This window comes from Diabrotica undecimpunctata, chromosome 9 (assembly GCF_040954645.1).
Source record: "Diabrotica undecimpunctata isolate CICGRU chromosome 9, icDiaUnde3, whole genome shotgun sequence".
NCBI classification, from domain to species: Eukaryota; Metazoa; Arthropoda; class Insecta; order Coleoptera; family Chrysomelidae; genus Diabrotica; species Diabrotica undecimpunctata.
The window spans coordinates 86,121,349-86,138,891 of record NC_092811.1 but is presented as its reverse complement, the minus strand read 5'-3'; the positions used below and the strand labels follow the sequence as shown (position 1 = coordinate 86,138,891).

Sequence of the window (17,543 nt, the reverse complement as noted above, 5' to 3'; positions counted from 1 at the left end):
CAATTCTTAGAGAATAATTTCACTCCCCTCTTTCAACATTTCTAGAAGTATTCCATCTGGGCGCGGAGCCTTATTGTTCTTTAGTTCTGCCATAGCTTGTTTTATTTCGAAGGATTCTATTTTAGGGAGTATTTCTGAGTTGACATTTGTTATCTTTCTCTTAAGATCTTCCTTTGCAGTGTTATCTGGATTGTTGTTTGAGGAATATAAATCACGGTAAAATGTTTAAGTCACTTTTAGGATTTCGTTATTTTCTCTTATTTCTTTTCCATCTTTATCCTTCAATGAGATTATTATACGCTTTCCTAAGTTTGATCTAAGCATTTCACGCCTCGGTTCTTTTCTATTTTTTCTACCTTGTTTTCATTGTAAATCCTTAAATCTTCCATTACTCCCTCCATTATTTGTTTATTCAATTCTTTGAAACCATCGGTGATTCGTTTTCCTTCGCTTAGAAATGTGCGTCTAATTACATTTATAATAAAAAAGACTTGACCTGGGTCACAAACATTGCTTTATTAGAAAATTTTTATTTGGCTTAGTTTTTGACATCCAGACAAAGGAATTATTTATTTATTTGAAGTTCCAAAAATATTTTATTACTTCAGATTATTGAAACATTTAACTGTACCTTGTTTCACGTTTTGTTTATGTAAATAGCATTAAGTCTAATTGTCATAGGACTTTTGTATATTTTTGTTTTGTTACATATTTTATTTATATTAAGATAAATTTGGATAGCAAAACTTGATTTATTTTTTTCTATACTATTAAATTTAAATCTTCATCAACAGAATCAATGGGCTGGTCTAATGTATTTCACATTTTTATTTAATAATAGAAGACATAAGTGGATAAAAGTCATATGTCACTTTTTTGAGAAAATTATTTTATTGGTTTTTTGTTCTTCTAATGTGGTGTTTAACCTTTTAAAATTACCTATTTTTAGCTAATTAAAAAAATAGGAAGGTATTAAAGCAATATGTCATACTAGATTTTCGAATTCTAGTGGATAAAGGTAGTATGTCCAAAATCGCGGACATATTACCTTTATCCACTTAAATGTTTAGTTGCTCAGCAGTTGGTTTTCTGACCTTTAACTTTATGAGTTATGTTATGGAAATCAATGTAACTGTGTAATTTATTTTGTGCAAACATTTTTACAGATTTTAAGTAAAAAAGCTACGAAAAAATTATAGGGAGTAGAGGAAAAATAATTTACAGACTATATCTTCAACAGAAAGAAGAAAATAATGTTAAACAAGATAATATTACATTATTATAAATATAAGGGTTCATATAAGTATATTTAATACATGTTTTATGCAAAATATCTACCAGTTAATGCTTTTCACTGCAGTCTTTATCACATACTTATAATATTGTTGGTTTTAGGTGTATTTCCTCCTAGATGTTCGTCTGATTTAAATACCAGTAAAGTTGACGAGCTATTCAATAAACAGTATTGTACTGATATTTAGATACTATCGACTTTCAGAAATTTTGTCGGTAAGGGAATATTTATTTGACCTTTCCAGTCTCGTTGACAAAGTAATATAATAATAATTTTCTTTTTAAGATAATATCAAAGTTATTTAGATATTTTCTAATCTGTATTAACTATTTTGTTGCAATATCAGTTATTTGGGCTGTTTCAAGATCTCATAGACACTATGCATTATCCAAACTTTAATAAAATTATTCTCCAAGAGCTTTGAATAAGCAAAAATTTGGTTTTGTGCTTTTGAGATATTTGGTATAAACTGAAAAAAAAAACACATGGATACCATACGTAGAACTGACTGGAAAGGTTTATAATTCCTTAGTATAAAGTAAATTTATTTTAATTTTACTAATACAGTTTTATATTTTTAGAAAAAACTGAGTTAGGAAGCAAACCAGACGGATATGTGTCGTCTAGTGATGAATTCGTTCCTTCAGGTACGGACTATTCGGATGAATCAGAGAATCAGACTCTATGAAGAAACCACCAATTAAATGTTTTCCAAAAAAATACATGATGCTAAACGAAACATCTTTTCTCAAAAACTTTCTAACAAAAATATGTTAAATGAAGAAAAGGAACGAAATATGCAGAATATAGACAACCAAGCAGAAGTAAATGCCGAAAATAAGACAGAAGAATTTTAAATAAAAACCAATATTGAAGACAGTCAAAGCGCGGTACATGTTACCGCAGAAGGACAAGGACCAGCTGTTTCCAAACCTCAAAGGACGGCGAAAAAAATTTTTGAGTTTAAAGAGAAGAAAGCTCGTAAAAGAGAACGCAACACTGTTGAATGGAAGAAAAAAAGGCAGCAATTCAAAAAGAAAAAGGGTTGGAAAGTGTTTCTCAAAATGGAAAAATTATACCAGCAAAAAAAATTGAGGAAGATTTAGTATGATGTAAAGCAACATGCAGATTAAAGTGTGGAACCAAATTTAGCCTAGAAGCTAGAGAATATAATTGTAATTGAAAATGTTTAATAAATCATAAAATAACGCAAAAAACTGTCTTTTACTTAAAAGCATTGATATAAATCAAGTTTCAAGACACCGAATTCGTACTGAAGGTAAAAAGCAGAAGTTATGAGAATGTTCTTTTAAATACTCAGTAACTTACGAAATGGAAAAGATATCTGTCTATAAGGATGCAATTTGTTCGCTGTAAAAGTTGGCTCAAAGAAAATATTAGCTCTTCAAAAACAACTTAAGCAAGGTCAATCAGCTCCAAGTCCAAGTAAACAAGGTCAACATACAAATAGGCCTCACAAGATCTGTGAAGAGGTAGTAGATTACATTACTCAACATGTTCAAATGTTTCCAGCTGAGAGCTCTCACTATTCTCGAAACAAAAATCAGAATAGAAAGTATTTGTGACCATTAATAAATGTAACAAAAATGTATGAACTATACCTAAAAAGATGTGATGAACAACAAATTGGTGAAAAATATTTAGTTAAACTTTCCATGTATCGACATGTGTTCGATACTAAATTCAATCTATCGTTTGGATATCCAAAAAGTGACACATGTAGCACATGTGATTCTGGAGAAAATACTATTGAGCATAAATAAAACAGTAGCATTGCATTTGATTTTCAAAAAGTAGATAGGCAAAAGCCAATAACTGACAAGAATATGTGCTACATCACAATGGATCTACAACAAACGATGCCGTTACCTAAGCTTTCAATATCAAGAGCATTCAAATTACGTCAAATGTGGCTGTATAATTTTGGTATACATTGCATAACTTCATCAGGATCAAAATCTTACTTTTTTACGTGGACTGAAGATGTAGCTGATCGAGGTAGTACTGAAATAAAGAGTTGTGTATTCCGATTTTGTATGCTTTTAAAAGAAGAACATCCCCAAATTAATCATTTGATCATATGGTCAGATTCATGTTCTAGTCAGAACAAAAACTTTATAAGTGTAGGTCTATATCAATATCTCATTTTAAATGGATATTTTAGAATAGTAGAGCATTAATTTCCCAAAGTGGACGAATTTGGCTTCTATCTCTATAAGACATGCCTTAATGACTACATGCCATTTCAGCAAGTAGATTTAAGAAAAAAAAAGGACAACATATCTGACCAGAACTGAATATAGACCAATAAGACTGGAAAATAAAATTGGTGGTTTACGTTTGGAAAATTTACGAGACCAAATAAAATTTGTTCCCGAAGAGTACAGATGGTTTTATGGAAACGCGATAGAGGAAAATAAAGAAAATCCCAAAAAAAAGAAGAACCTATCTACTAAAAAATTTATTTTTATTAATTTTACATCCTGTATTATAATTTTTTATAAATAAATGCCCATTTTTGATACTTAACTCTTTTATCAACTTAACCCTAACATATTTTAATTATTTTTACTGTGTGTATTAAGGCAATATGTCAAAAAAATTTGAAATATTTGGCTTATGGTAACTTTTTTTAAATTCAATTTAAAGTGTATAAAGTGCCTTCAGATTATCTGTTTAAAAAAGTGTAGCAATGCAAATTTATAAAATAAATAATTAACTTGGAACAAAAGACATTAAAATGCTCATTACTCAAAAACATCATTTTGTGACATAAGACCTTTATCCACTTATATCTTCAAAAGTATTAATAGATAAATAGCCAAAAAATTAATTTATTTTTATATACTAATAAACTTATCCAAAAGTAACTGGTGTTTCATTAAGTATATACAAGAGTTTACCTTGTGAAAAAACAGGATGAATTTAAAGAATACATTTAATATATTATATCAAGAATTGAAATAAATAATTATTGGTTTAAATCATGTAATTATCGTCTCTACACCAGAAGCACATTATGCAGCTCCATTAGATAGGGATTTGGAGCGTTATACCTTTTATAAAGGATCTGTGGCGCACCCAGGGGGGGGGGGAGGTTTAGGGGTTAAACAACCCCCCCCCCCCAGGGAATATAAAGTAAACAATATATAAAGAATAGTGGGAAAATGTAACATGTCTTTCACACATAATACAAAAAATCCAAAACGCTGATTGAATAATTAAACTACCACTTTAAATATTATTATGTAGAACACAATAATTATTGTATCATTGTATAAATAAACAATAATTAATAATATTTTTCATTATATTTAGATATCGATACCTAATATTAGGCTTATGAAAAAGTAGACAGAACGAGTCTGTTGCGAGTAGCATGCGCCTACAGGACTGTATCTGCGGCGGCCTTGTGGACTATCACGGGTTGTGTTCCTCTGCATGTGTTAGCAGTAGAAAAGAGACATCTCTATGGTAGAAGGAAGCATTTGACAACAGCTATAAAAAAAAGAAGAAAGGGAAAGATCAATGGAAAGATGACAAGAAGAGTGGAACAACAACGAAGATGTTACTCAGTGGGCAAAGATGCTGATCCCGCGCCTAAGGGACTGGGTAGATTGTCTGTTTTAGGGCGTATCTTCATAGGTTCAGAAAGACAGATACAGATAAATGCCTATATTGCGAATATTCCGACATTGTTACTCACACAATGCTGGAGTGTAATAGATGTACAGCGGAGAGAAACAGAAACAGAATGTATAAAGAATGAACCCTGTGACTGTAAGAGAGATGATCGCGAAGATGACGGGAAATACGGAGGGATGGAATAGTGTGCACAGTTATATCCGAGCAGTCATTAAAAAGAAAGAAGAAGAAGAGAAATACCAACCGAGCTAATGACAGAGATAAGATCTAATTACTATTTTAATGGGAATAAGTCGCAATTGAAGGTTAACATAAGTTTATTGACGTTTGAATTTTTGATCTTTGATCTTGCACTGATAATTTGTTTATACTCTAATAATTAACAGAAAAAAGAATAACGGCTGGTACCGAAGTACATCTAGCCTTTATCAACCTAGAAAAAGCGTATGATACAGTTCCAAGACTTAAATTGTGGCAAGCTTAACAACAACTCGACATTAGTCCATACCTTTTAGGAATAATCACAGAAGTATACAGGGATAACACTACTTACCTAAAAATCGGATATAGACTATCAGAGCCAATAAAAGTAACTAAAGGACTAAAACAAGAATGCAGTATGTCACCCTTACTGTTTAATTTATATATTAAGGCAGCCCTCCAAAATTGGAAAAACTCCTGCCAGGGAATGGGAATCCCCATAGAAAATAACGTATAGTTCTCCCTGAACTTTGCGTATGACCAAGTCATCCTAGCTCAAGATTCTTATGATCTAGAATTTATGATAAAGCGTCTATAGAGAGAATATTTAAAATGGGGGTTACAAGTCAGTATGAAGAAAACAGAATATTTACTTAGTTATCAATTCAGATGCAAGGTTTGAAGTGTTGATAGAAGACGACGTGGAAATCAAACAAGTAGAAAATTTTAAATATTTAGGTTCACTCATTGCTAAGAACGGCTTGGAAGAAACCGAAATTAAACACGAATTAATCAGAATAGGGCAAACCATGGTTGAATGAGATCTTTGTTATGGCTCTAAAGTATGGACAAGTAATGAAGACCTGAAGAGAAGATTGTTGGCAGTTGAAATGCATTATTTGAGAAGAAGTGCTAGAACAGCAAGGCAGGAAAGAAAGACCAACGAATCTATAAGGAATAACATGAATGCTACAGAAACGGTCATTGACAGAATAGAAAGAAGAGGTTCAAAATGGTTTGGACATCTATTTGAGAATGCCTGAGGAACGTTGGCCCCAAAAACTTCACAAATGGAAGGCCCCTGGAAGAAGAAAAAGAGGTAGACCTCGACGCTCATGGAATGAAAGAATTAGAAAGGCGATGGAATCGAGAGGTTTGGAGGAGAAGCATACCTTGGACCGGGAGGATTGGCGGAGGAGAACGGAAATACGTATTGTATTTACAAGTTGGATTAATGTCAAACGTCAATAACCTTATTTTAACCTTCAGTTGTGGCTTATTCCCATTAAAATAGTGATTACTTTAAAATGCCACAAGAAAATAGCTTCAAAACAATATATAAGATCTAGATACGAGAAGGGAGTGTTCCAAAAATGTTGTCAGCCTTACAGTGGCCACACCACTTTCAGAGTACGGTACGTGCGACAGTCAACTGCGCACAAGTAAGAGAGGGTGGTTTTAGTTGGTAGGTAGGATAATAGATACCTGAATCTTTGGCACCGCTATCTTTAGTACTTTAAATTAAACTAAAACTCAAATTTTAGGGACTCAAAATAGAGGTAGCATAAAAAAATTTTCAAAACCCCCCCCCCTAAGATAAATTCTGAGTGCGCCACTGTAAAGGATGCTGATTACAAGATTTACAATAATAATGTCCTGATTAAAAAATTGTCACAATTTATTTCAGAGGTAGATTTTAGACTTCAAAATTATATCTGTGGTTAAAGCACAATTTGGAATAAGTGACAATTATATAAAATAAACAACATAAAAAGATTCAAGACCAAGTTAAAAAACATTTTTGGCAGTTAAATATAAGACAATTCTTAAAATGACACCATTTAATAATTTTTATTTGTTTGAGAATTGAATATTGTATGGACATTATTGTATTTTTTATACTCCTGTATAAACTTTTATGTTGCTTGTAGTTATTAAATCAACAAATAAATATTTCTTTAAAAGTTTACACTTCAATTGGCTCAAGTATAAAATTTGATTGATGTTACCAATCCAAATTTACCTTTCACCATTGTAGTATCCTTGTAATAATACGACAATTACGGTAAATAGTTTTATTTTACTAAAATACCCGCTAAAAGGGTGAACACAAATGTTTATATTTTTACAGCAATTTTACAAGTGTCCTTTTTTTAGGTTGACAGCTGACGGTTGCCAGACAGCCGTCAGCTAACACCCTAAGGTCGGGTTCACACTGTCTAAGCTTACGACACTACAATACCTCCCCTCACAAATTCAAGCGCTGGGGTGGTTTAATATTACGCTTTGGTCGTTCACTTATATTAACCTGACCCTTTTCAGTTGTAACTTCAGATGCAGTCTGAGGATAAGGCTGATCAGCTAAACTTTCATTGATTTTAATTTCTTCCTGTCCCAGAGTCTCATTCGTTTGAGAATAGGGCTCGTTTATTGACTCGTTTAATAACAATTTTGGTTGGACATTCAAATGTATAGCACTAGGCCCCTGTTCGCCACTTGACCACTTATTTTCAAGACCTTCCCTATAAACTTTTTCAACCTGATCCTCCACTACATCCGATTGATTCCGCCGAATTTGATTCAAATGCCTCTTCCAAATCAAATTCTCATGAATCAGTTTACACAAATAAATCCTATCATTTAAAACTTCATCTATTACACTCTCTACCCATATTTTTCTATTTGGATTTCGATAGTCCCTGCACCAAACTCTATCCCCCTCTACAAAACTATCTTCTCTTTTTCCTTTATAATTTAAAATTTGATTTTCAGCTTTTTCTTTTGATGAAACCCCTTTTAGAGACAATAAATCTAAACGTGTACGTACCTTAGTTTTAAACATCATACTGCTAGGTGACATACCAGTAGTAGCATGTATCGAATTTCTATATGAAAATAAATATCTGTAAATCAAAGTTTCCAGTTGCACATTTTTATTTTTTTCATCTGAAAGAGCTTTTTTTAATCCTAATTTAACCGATTTAACACAGTTTTCTGCAAACCCGTTGGTTGAGGGATGAGAGGGTGGAGATGTTACAAACTTAACTCCGTTATTACTCAAAAAATCAATAAAGTTTTCGGATGTAAATTGGGTCCCATTATCCGTTTCTACTATACGCGGTATACCAAAACGTGAAAAACATTCCCTAAATCTACTAATAGTATTTTCTGAATCAGGTGTGTTCATCACGAATACCTCTGGCCATTTAGTGTATGTGTCCACAATAATTAAAATTGTCTTTGTCCTAATGGGCCCTAGAAAATCAGCATGTATTTTTTCATAAATGTAGTGAGACTCCAGTGACTTCATCAGCTTAGCCTTAGGCGGATCTGGCCGCAATTGGCAACAAACTTTACAGTTATTGACCTGCTGTTCAATCTCGTTATCTAGCGATGGCCACCAGAAATAGGAACGGGCGCTGGACTTCATCTTCGTCATACCTTCATGATTACTGTGTAATTCTTTAAGTAACTGCCCTCTCAGTGCAACAGGAATTACCGCGCGATACCCCCACATTATAATTCCTTGCTCAATAAAAAGCTCCTGCCTCCTAGCTATAAATGGTTTCAATAGTTCATTTTCTGTATGCTTCGGAAATCCATATCTAATAAAATTGAACACTTTGCCCAAAATTGGATCTTTTCTTGATTCTGATCTCAGTTTTATTGAATCTATAGGTATTAAACTCTCAACCATGTTTAAATAATCATATTCAGGCTCACCATTTTCATAATCATCCTGTAAAGGCAATCGTGACAACGCATCTGCTCTTGAGTTATCCACTCCTCTGATAAACCTAAAAGTGTAATCAAAACCAGCTAGAAATAAAGACCATCTTTGAATTCGACCCGCCGCCATTTTCGGTAGGCTTTTATATTCACCAAAGATCGATTTCAATGGTTTGTGATCACTTAATATTTCGAACTTCCGTCCCGCCAAATATTGGTACAATTTAGATACCGACCAGTAGACAGCCAGAGCCTCCTTCATAATTTGAGAATAATTTCGCTCTGCTTTGTTTAATACCCTCGAGATATAGCATATAGGCCTCTCACTCCCATCTGGTAAAACATGAGACAGAACTCCTCCGATTCCATAATCACTCGCATCACACGCTAAACGAATTGGTTTATCTGGGTCATAATGTACTAAAATCTTTTGTGAAGCTAACTCAGTCTTTGCATATTGAAAAGCATTTTCACATTGTTTTGTCCATTTAAATTTTTTCATTTTCCCTACTAACTCATATAAGGGTTTTAATTTCCCCTGTAAATTTTCACAAAAACGAGAATAATAATTTATCATTCCCGCGAAAGCCCTAACCTCTGTAATATTTTTGGGTCTAGGAGCACTTATGATTGCCCTTACCTTTTCTTCGTCTTTTTCCAACCCATTTTGTGATATTTTGTGTCCCAAATAATAAATGTTTTCTTTGAAAAATTCGCATTTTTTTTCGTTTAATCTAAACCCTGCTCTTTCTAGTCGCTTTAACACCTCCTCCAAGTTTTCTAAATGCTCTCTATCGTCTTTCCCTGTTACTACTACATCGTCCAGAAAATTTACTGTACCCCGACACCCCTGCAAAACCTTTTCAATTACATTTTGAAAAATAGAACAGGCTGGCTTCGTGCCATAAGGTAACCGCTTTATTCTATATATACCTAGAGGTGTGCTCCAAGATAATAACTCACTAGTTGTATCATCTAGTACTAACTGGTTATAAGCATTGAGAAAATCGAGTTTTGAATATTTTTGTCCTCCTTGTAACGCGACGAAAATATCCTCAATACGGGGCAATGGATGGTTGAAATCTTTTAAATATTTATTTACTGTGATTTTATAGTTAGCGCAAACACGAATATCTTTGCCATTGGGTTTCATAACTGGTACTAATGGTGTTCCCCACAGAGAATTATCTGCCCGTTCAATAGCACCCTCTGACTCTAACCGCTTTAGTTCCACCTCCACCTTTTCCCGAAAAGCAAATGGTAAGGGATGAGGTTTGTGGAAAACTGGTTTTACATTTTCATCTATTTCTAAAGTAACTTTTTCCCCATTGTACCTACCCAACTCCCTTTGAAACAGCTTTGAATATTTTGACAATATTTTATCCAATTCATTGTTTTTATTTTGAATAGCTAGGTCATTAATTGTTATTTTGGAATTTTTTAAAGACATGTTAAATTTACTAATTATATCGCGACCTAACAACATTTTAGTAGCTTTCTTGACTATTGTAAAATTACAAATTTTTGAAACATTCTGTATAGAAATTTTTACAGTAATTTTCCCTTCTGGATTCACAATTTCTCCAGAGTAGGTTTTTAATTTAATACCTGTTTTATTCAAAGGAATGTAGCTTAAATTATCTAAATAAAACTTATGAGGCATGCAAGAAATACCTGCTCCAGTATCCAATTCCATCTGTGTGGACACCTTATCATCTACTACAACTGGAATATACAGTGGCTTTATAAAATTAACTTGTTGAATGTCTGTTAAGTTGTACAATGAAAGTATATTCTCATTTTCTTCCTCTTCCACCAAATGATTCTGCTCTAATTTGCATGCTGCCATAATATGACCCTTTTTGCCACATTTTTTACAAATAAATGTTCGGTACTTACATTTACTAAAATTATGCTTGGTTTTGTTACAGAAATTACATCTTAAGTCTTCTGGATCACTATGTCTCTCTTTATCACTATGTCTCTCCACTATTTTCTCACCATTTCTGGAAATATTACTACTAGAAATACTACTTGCTTTTTGTCTAACTTCTTGTAGCTTATTCACTTCAGCACTATTTCTGGACTGTTCTCTCAAGGCTGCTTCTTTGTTCAAAGCTATCTCTAACAGTTCTTGAAAACTTTTGGACGGACTCTCCTCACACAAACGGTCCAATATATGACCTGGCCTCATGCCTGTTACAAATTTATCTTGGACTCTATACATCAGTTTGTCCATAAAATCACATTGTGTAGCTGCATTTTTAACCCTTAAATACCAATCATTAATAGACTCTTGGCCCTGTCTTAATGAATCAAAAACAATCCTTCTGCGATAGACAGACACTCTTGGTTTAAAATGTAGTCTTAATAACTGTATTAAAGTATCAAAGTCTTTACCATTCGGCTTCTCAGGGCTACATAGGTCTCTCAAAATCTTGTATACCTCTTCACTTAACAAGGTAAGTAAAACAGCAACCTTTCGTGTACCCTCTATTATATTTGCCATAAACAATTGGTCTAGCCGTTCTTCAAATACTTCAAAATCATCACCTTGCTTGAAAACTGCTAATGCCGAAATGTTCCCAGTATTAACCACTGTAACAGTCGGTTGGATTGGCAAAACCACGTTTTCTGAATTACCCTGGTTCAAGGACATGACTTGCAAATTCCAAATTCAACTTTCCGTAAAAAAATACAATATTTTGTGCTTCACCCAAACTTCCACAACTTTTCTCGTCGCCAAATAATTGTAGTATCCTTGTAATAATACGACAATTACGGTAAATAGTTTTATTTTACTAAAATACCCGCTAAAAGGGTGAACACAAATGTTTATATTTTTACAGCAATTTTACAAGTGTCCTTTTTTTAGGTTGACAGCTGACGGTTGCCAGACAGCCGTCAGCTAACACCCTAAGGTCGGGTTCACACTGTCTAAGCTTACGACACTACAACCATCAACATTAATTATTTTATTTTCACAATAATAAATGTTACACCCTGTTACTAAGCACAATAAAGTACTTTATGGGTAATACTCCCCAACTTCTTTAATAAGATACTGAAAATTCGTTAAAGCAGTACATAACTGAAATATCACTGTTATTTGAGGCATGTAAAAATTAGAAATTTGCTGCATATATTGTAACACTGTATTCCTCGGATCGCCCTCTCTATGTGTATTCTAGCCTTTGTTATGGTTTCTGTTTCATACATCTGTGCCTCTGTAAACTGAGGGGTACTTAGCAAAGGAGGAATATTTAAGTGTACCCTTTCAGGCAATAAATCTTTAATTAAGAAATCTTTATCAGCAAGAACAACATCACTATAGCTCATTTGGTCTAGGATGCCACAGTTTTTCACAATTTCTTGTGACATAAGTGGATACAGGATATGCACTGCTGACATATGCGATGAAACCATTCGATGCTACTCCTACAAGAACTTTCCAGGGTAATTTTTGTTTTTTCATCGGACTGAGTACACTTCTGTATAATCTAAAATTATTCTACAATCTCTCAATGATGAAAATGCAGTTGGAAGACATGCTTGATTTTTTTTTCTTGTGCGTATATTTTCCATCAGTTCTTTAAATAAAATTTCATGCAATGCACATATCCAATGATTATATTCAGTCTTTTAGGGGATAAAATCGCTGGCACCTAAAAAAGAATAAAAAACATTAATTTAAATAATATTTTTCAACTTCTTAAATAAATTCAATGATTTATTGATGAATTTTGAAATAACCCTGATAAACACAACAACAAAATACCTTGAAATACAGTAAAAATAATTACAGTTATAAAAAAACAATAATATAACTTTACAAGCTGGATTTATAGTTTGAGAAACTGTAAACCATGGAAAATCGGCACGTAATTTCATGAGAAAATTTATAGGAACCAGAGTGAGTAAAATACTAGTAAAATGGCAACACTGTCAGAATGACCCCTACTTTATTGAACAGTAGCGTAGATATCTAATTATTAAATTAAATAAAAGTTTTTACTTTTATTTAATTTTATTTACCAAAAAGTTTCATTTTCTATAAAGTTTAAATAAAAAATATCGGTGTTGTTAACTTCTGTGATATATCTTGGGAGTGATAACACTAATCGACTCAACTGAACAGAACTTATTGTAAAATTATAATATCTATATAAAACATTGTTAATAATAGTATATTATTCAACGAGCATGTAATGATGGTTATTACTCACGATGATGAAGTTTGCCCAGAGTGACCTTTTCTACGACCTTTTTTTGTTTTAATTAAAAAAAAAATATATATAATTATCAACTACTCGAGATTAAAATTATAATTTACAAAAATAAATTTTGTTTACCAATACTTTTAGTACTCGGCTGAATAATTGGTTGCTTATTATTAGCCATGCTGTCTTAATTATGTATTGTAAAAAACACAACAAGAAAGAGTCAATTCAAGTTACATTCATTTCTGAAAAATTATAAGTATAAAGTACCTACTGCTGTCATTGTAATAAATAGGAAATGGCTATTAAACTCGGTTCGCCATTCCCAGTCCGAACTGTCTAGTGAATTTAGTAATTATTTTTTTTGCTTTAGTTGTTACTTTAAAAGTTAGTTACTTTTTGACAGACTAAAAGTGGCTGGAAATTACTATACAACCAAGCACACGTACTCATTGTCAATATTATTAGTAAACAAACTAAATAGTAAATAAAATAGAACTTTGCGAATTACCGACAATCAATATTTATTTATCTGCACCATATAATAAATAGTTGTGCTAAATTATAACAACTAAAATATATTTTTTAAATACATACTACCCAAAATTTGATGGGTTTAGTATACACTTCCACTATTTAGAATAATTCTTCTCTTTTAAAGAAAGAAGTCTGCAATAGTAGGATACTTGAGCTATTAATACTGAGAAGTAGGAATTGTGTTGTAGGTTTCCGACAATGAATCTGTCAAAATATGCCCGAACTAAGCGAATGGAGTATATCGGTAAACGTATTTTAAAAAGTTTTAATATTTATATTTAACTATACAGTGATGAGCTCGCTAATAACCGATAGAATAACGCAAAAGATGAAAAACACATTAAGTTATGAGATAAAAAGAAATGAAACTAGTGGAGGTGGGAGATTGAGCGATAAAAACCTATAAATTTCCATTCTACTTATTGTTTCCCACCTTTAGACGTATGGGACGAGTTTGGCAACTGCCATTGTGACAGTGACAGTTTTAGTTGACATCTTATATACTAAAACGATAAGCCCTTTTCTTGTCCACCACTTTACTCAAAAACCATATTAGATAATTAAAATATTTTTTCGGAATATTATTAGTATTACGTATGAGATTGTCAAGATATACTTTTGGTACAAAAATTCACTTCCGGTTTTGAGATGACCGGAAGTTAAAATTTACTTTAAGTTTTAGACCCCACAATGTATATATGGATCGAAAGGTCTCGTCGAGACGAATCCAAATATGTACTTCCGGTTGCGATCCGACACCGGAAGTGACCCGAAACGCGCATAAAACGTCAAGATAGAGCAAATCTGACACCGGATTCGTGATCAGCATGTAAAATTAACTGCTAAATGATATCCATGTCGACATTTGATGAACTAAAAATTGCATTCCGGTTTTGAGGTCGACTTCCGGTTTCGTTTTTATTAGTCAAATCAATAGAGAATTCAACGTAGAGTTCAAAAATGTAAGTTCACGAAATTATCATTTATAGTTTTTGAGTTATTGATAAAAATATTTTTACTTCCGGTCATTGTATATATTGTATATTTTTCTCGCAAAATAAAAATTTCATTTAAAAAACTCGATGTCGAGTTGGTCCGTTAGTACTTCTCTAAAACGTTAATAATTTTTGTCCTATCAAGGAGTGTGTTTATACCCTGTTTTCAAAGAGATATAAGCAAAATGAGAATATCTACAATTACAATAGAAATAAAGGTTTCAACTGACACCTAATTCGAATTAAGGACTTACTATCTACTCAGAGTCACTTATCACTAGTTTTACTCGTATCATCTAAATTTATAGTTAATTTGGTTAATGCTGGTAAATATTATTTTAACATAGTCATTTTCCACTCCGATCACATGTTTTATTACATTTTTCCAGTTGGTTGCTGTGATTTTTGTGACTTCTCTTCTAATTAACTGGAGAACAGTAGACGAAAATTTGCTCCTAAACGTTTCTTCTCCTTATATTTCCTTTAAGTTGAGCACATATTAACTCTATTGGGTTCAATGTATAATAATAAGGAGGAAGTCTAAGCACAGTATGCCCGTTACTCTAAGCACAGTTGTCAACAACATATTCCTTTTCGTACTGTTTACTATGAGCAACCTCCAAAAATTGCTTTTTAGTATAAGATGCCTCAAAATACAAATCTTCCGTGAATAAAAATTTCTGAATTTGTAATTTATTCCAAATATTATTTGGAGTTTTTTTCATTAATCTTGAATGATATGATGCGTTGTCCATGACAATCACACTCTGTTTAGGTAATTTCGGAAGAAAAGATTTTTCAAACCATGATTAAAAAATTGAACTTTCCATATCGTCATGATAATCCAGAGACGCGTCTTTAATTTGTTTTGCAGATATTAATAATGCATCGTCGATATATCTATTTTCTCCACCGCAGTGTAAAATTATAATCCTCTTTCCTTTGTTGGGCGGTACTGAGTTGAAACACTTTTTGTTATTATTTGTCCAACTTTTTTTCACGGTGTCATGAGTATCATACAAACAATGTTTCGTTTCATTTTTCGAAACTCAGTTATCTGTCTGATATAATTGTTTCTTAAAGAAATAATTCTAGTACTTTCCATTAGTGTCTGTCGCTTGTCTATAGTTTTGTACTTAAAATTATTGGCTTTAAGAAATAATCGAAGTGTTGTTGCTGAACACGAGAGAATGCCCTTTCGAACTAATTCACTTCGAAGGCTTTCAATAGTTGGAAAAATATTAGCCGCATACATTTGGTATATTATTCTAGATCTAGTTATAGATTCAATTAAGTGCGGTTCTATTTTTCTGAATTTACCTTTCTCTTCTGTCTAGAAGAAGATGTTTCTCCTATAATTTTGTAGCAGGTTGCTTTGGGCACTCTGGTTAAAAAACACGTTTCTGCAATTGCCTCTGATTTAGATAATTCAGTATACAGTCCTTCACAAACAAACCTATCTCTCAGTGAATCCTCTAAAATTGTCCAAAATTACATGTGCTTCATAACTTCATAACATTCACTTGTCACTTGTCACGTAACTGATCGCTGACAGACTTACAATTTAACTGTGGTTATCCTGCCAAACTCGACCATAACCTTCAAACGAAGCACATGTAAACTTTAAATTGCTTAAGACCGACCTCGTCGCCAAATGTTATGTATACTACTTGATGAAATGATAAATAAACGTTGTGGGTTCGCTTAAACAATTATATTTAACATATATTACCAATACAGTGCTACAATTAACCCTATACAGTCGGATACAATGTTCGCTCACAGTACTAGCTTAGATAACCCCCTAACAAAAGTGACACTGTCAGTCCTGCCAATTGTTATAATCCCCGTGTTACCAATCGTCTCCAGCTATAACTAACTTAACACTAAACAAATATATAACAGTATTGAAATCATTGAAATTTAATAATGTAGCAGCTGCACCTGAATATATTTAAAAGGATAGGCTTTCCTTGTCGACTTCAACTGAAATTGTAAATTTTTTCCTGTAGTATGAATGATCTGAATGAATGTTGAAAATTTCTTCCACTTGATCTACCTGATTCGAACTTTTACTTTTCATGCATACTTTGCTCAGATGGCCTCCTCGTTTACATTTGCTACAGACTAAATGTGTTTTAATTACATTTGTTCGCAATATGTTGTGAAGATCCGACTCTAAAACAAAATATATTTTTAGTTTGGTTATGATCAATATCATTTTTTTTTCAAATTTGTAGGTTGTATGTATCCTTATTTATTTTTGACACTAGAAACTTTATTTATATTAGCAGTTGTATTTGACTTCTGTAATCGAGCTGCATCTCGGGTTGATATCTTTATGCTGACGGCAACTTCTAATGCTTTCTCCATTGTATGATCCTTATATTTTCGTAGTCTGCTTTGAATATTTTGTAATCTAAGTAAAGCTGTAATATATTCATTGGCACTTTCTCCTTCATGTTGTTTTCTTTGTGAAAATCTGAAATTTTCGACTATTTACAGTTTTTTGGTTAATTAAAGGTTACAGATAATTCTGATTTATATCCTGATTTTAAAGTTCAAGATAATGTTTTTTATAAACATGTTTTTTCTAGATCTAAACTTTCACATTCTAGTCCATAATGGAAAATTTTTGTTCCTTCTGTACATAGTGTTACGATAGATAATGACGCATCATATGACTCAAAACTGTAGACATATTATTACTAACCCATTCGTCTTTTCTAGATCATAAATATACCTGCCGGCAGAAATCTCTAGAGAAATGGGTCCCCCTACGATATAAGAAACCTGTTTACATTGATGGAATTCCTTTAGATGGAAGGTCATCGATTCTTCGCCGTGATTCTCGATTAACGGTTATATATATATATATATATATATATATATATATATATA

General features: G+C 32.5%; 1 protein-coding gene across 1 annotated transcript in view; it reads left to right on the top strand.

The window, feature by feature from the left end:
* LOC140450218 (uncharacterized) overlaps nt 1–3,751 on the top strand; it is a 37,306-nt gene extending 33,555 nt beyond the window's left edge. Inside the window, exons 4-5 of the mRNA XM_072543716.1 lie at nt 1,396–1,509; nt 1,876–3,751. Coding sequence (XP_072399817.1) covers nt 1,396–1,481 — 86 coding nt within the window. The 3' untranslated portion in view covers nt 1,482–1,509; nt 1,876–3,751. The remainder of the gene's footprint in view (nt 1–1,395; nt 1,510–1,875) is intronic.
* The last annotated feature ends 13,792 nt before the right edge of the window (nt 3,752–17,543 follow it).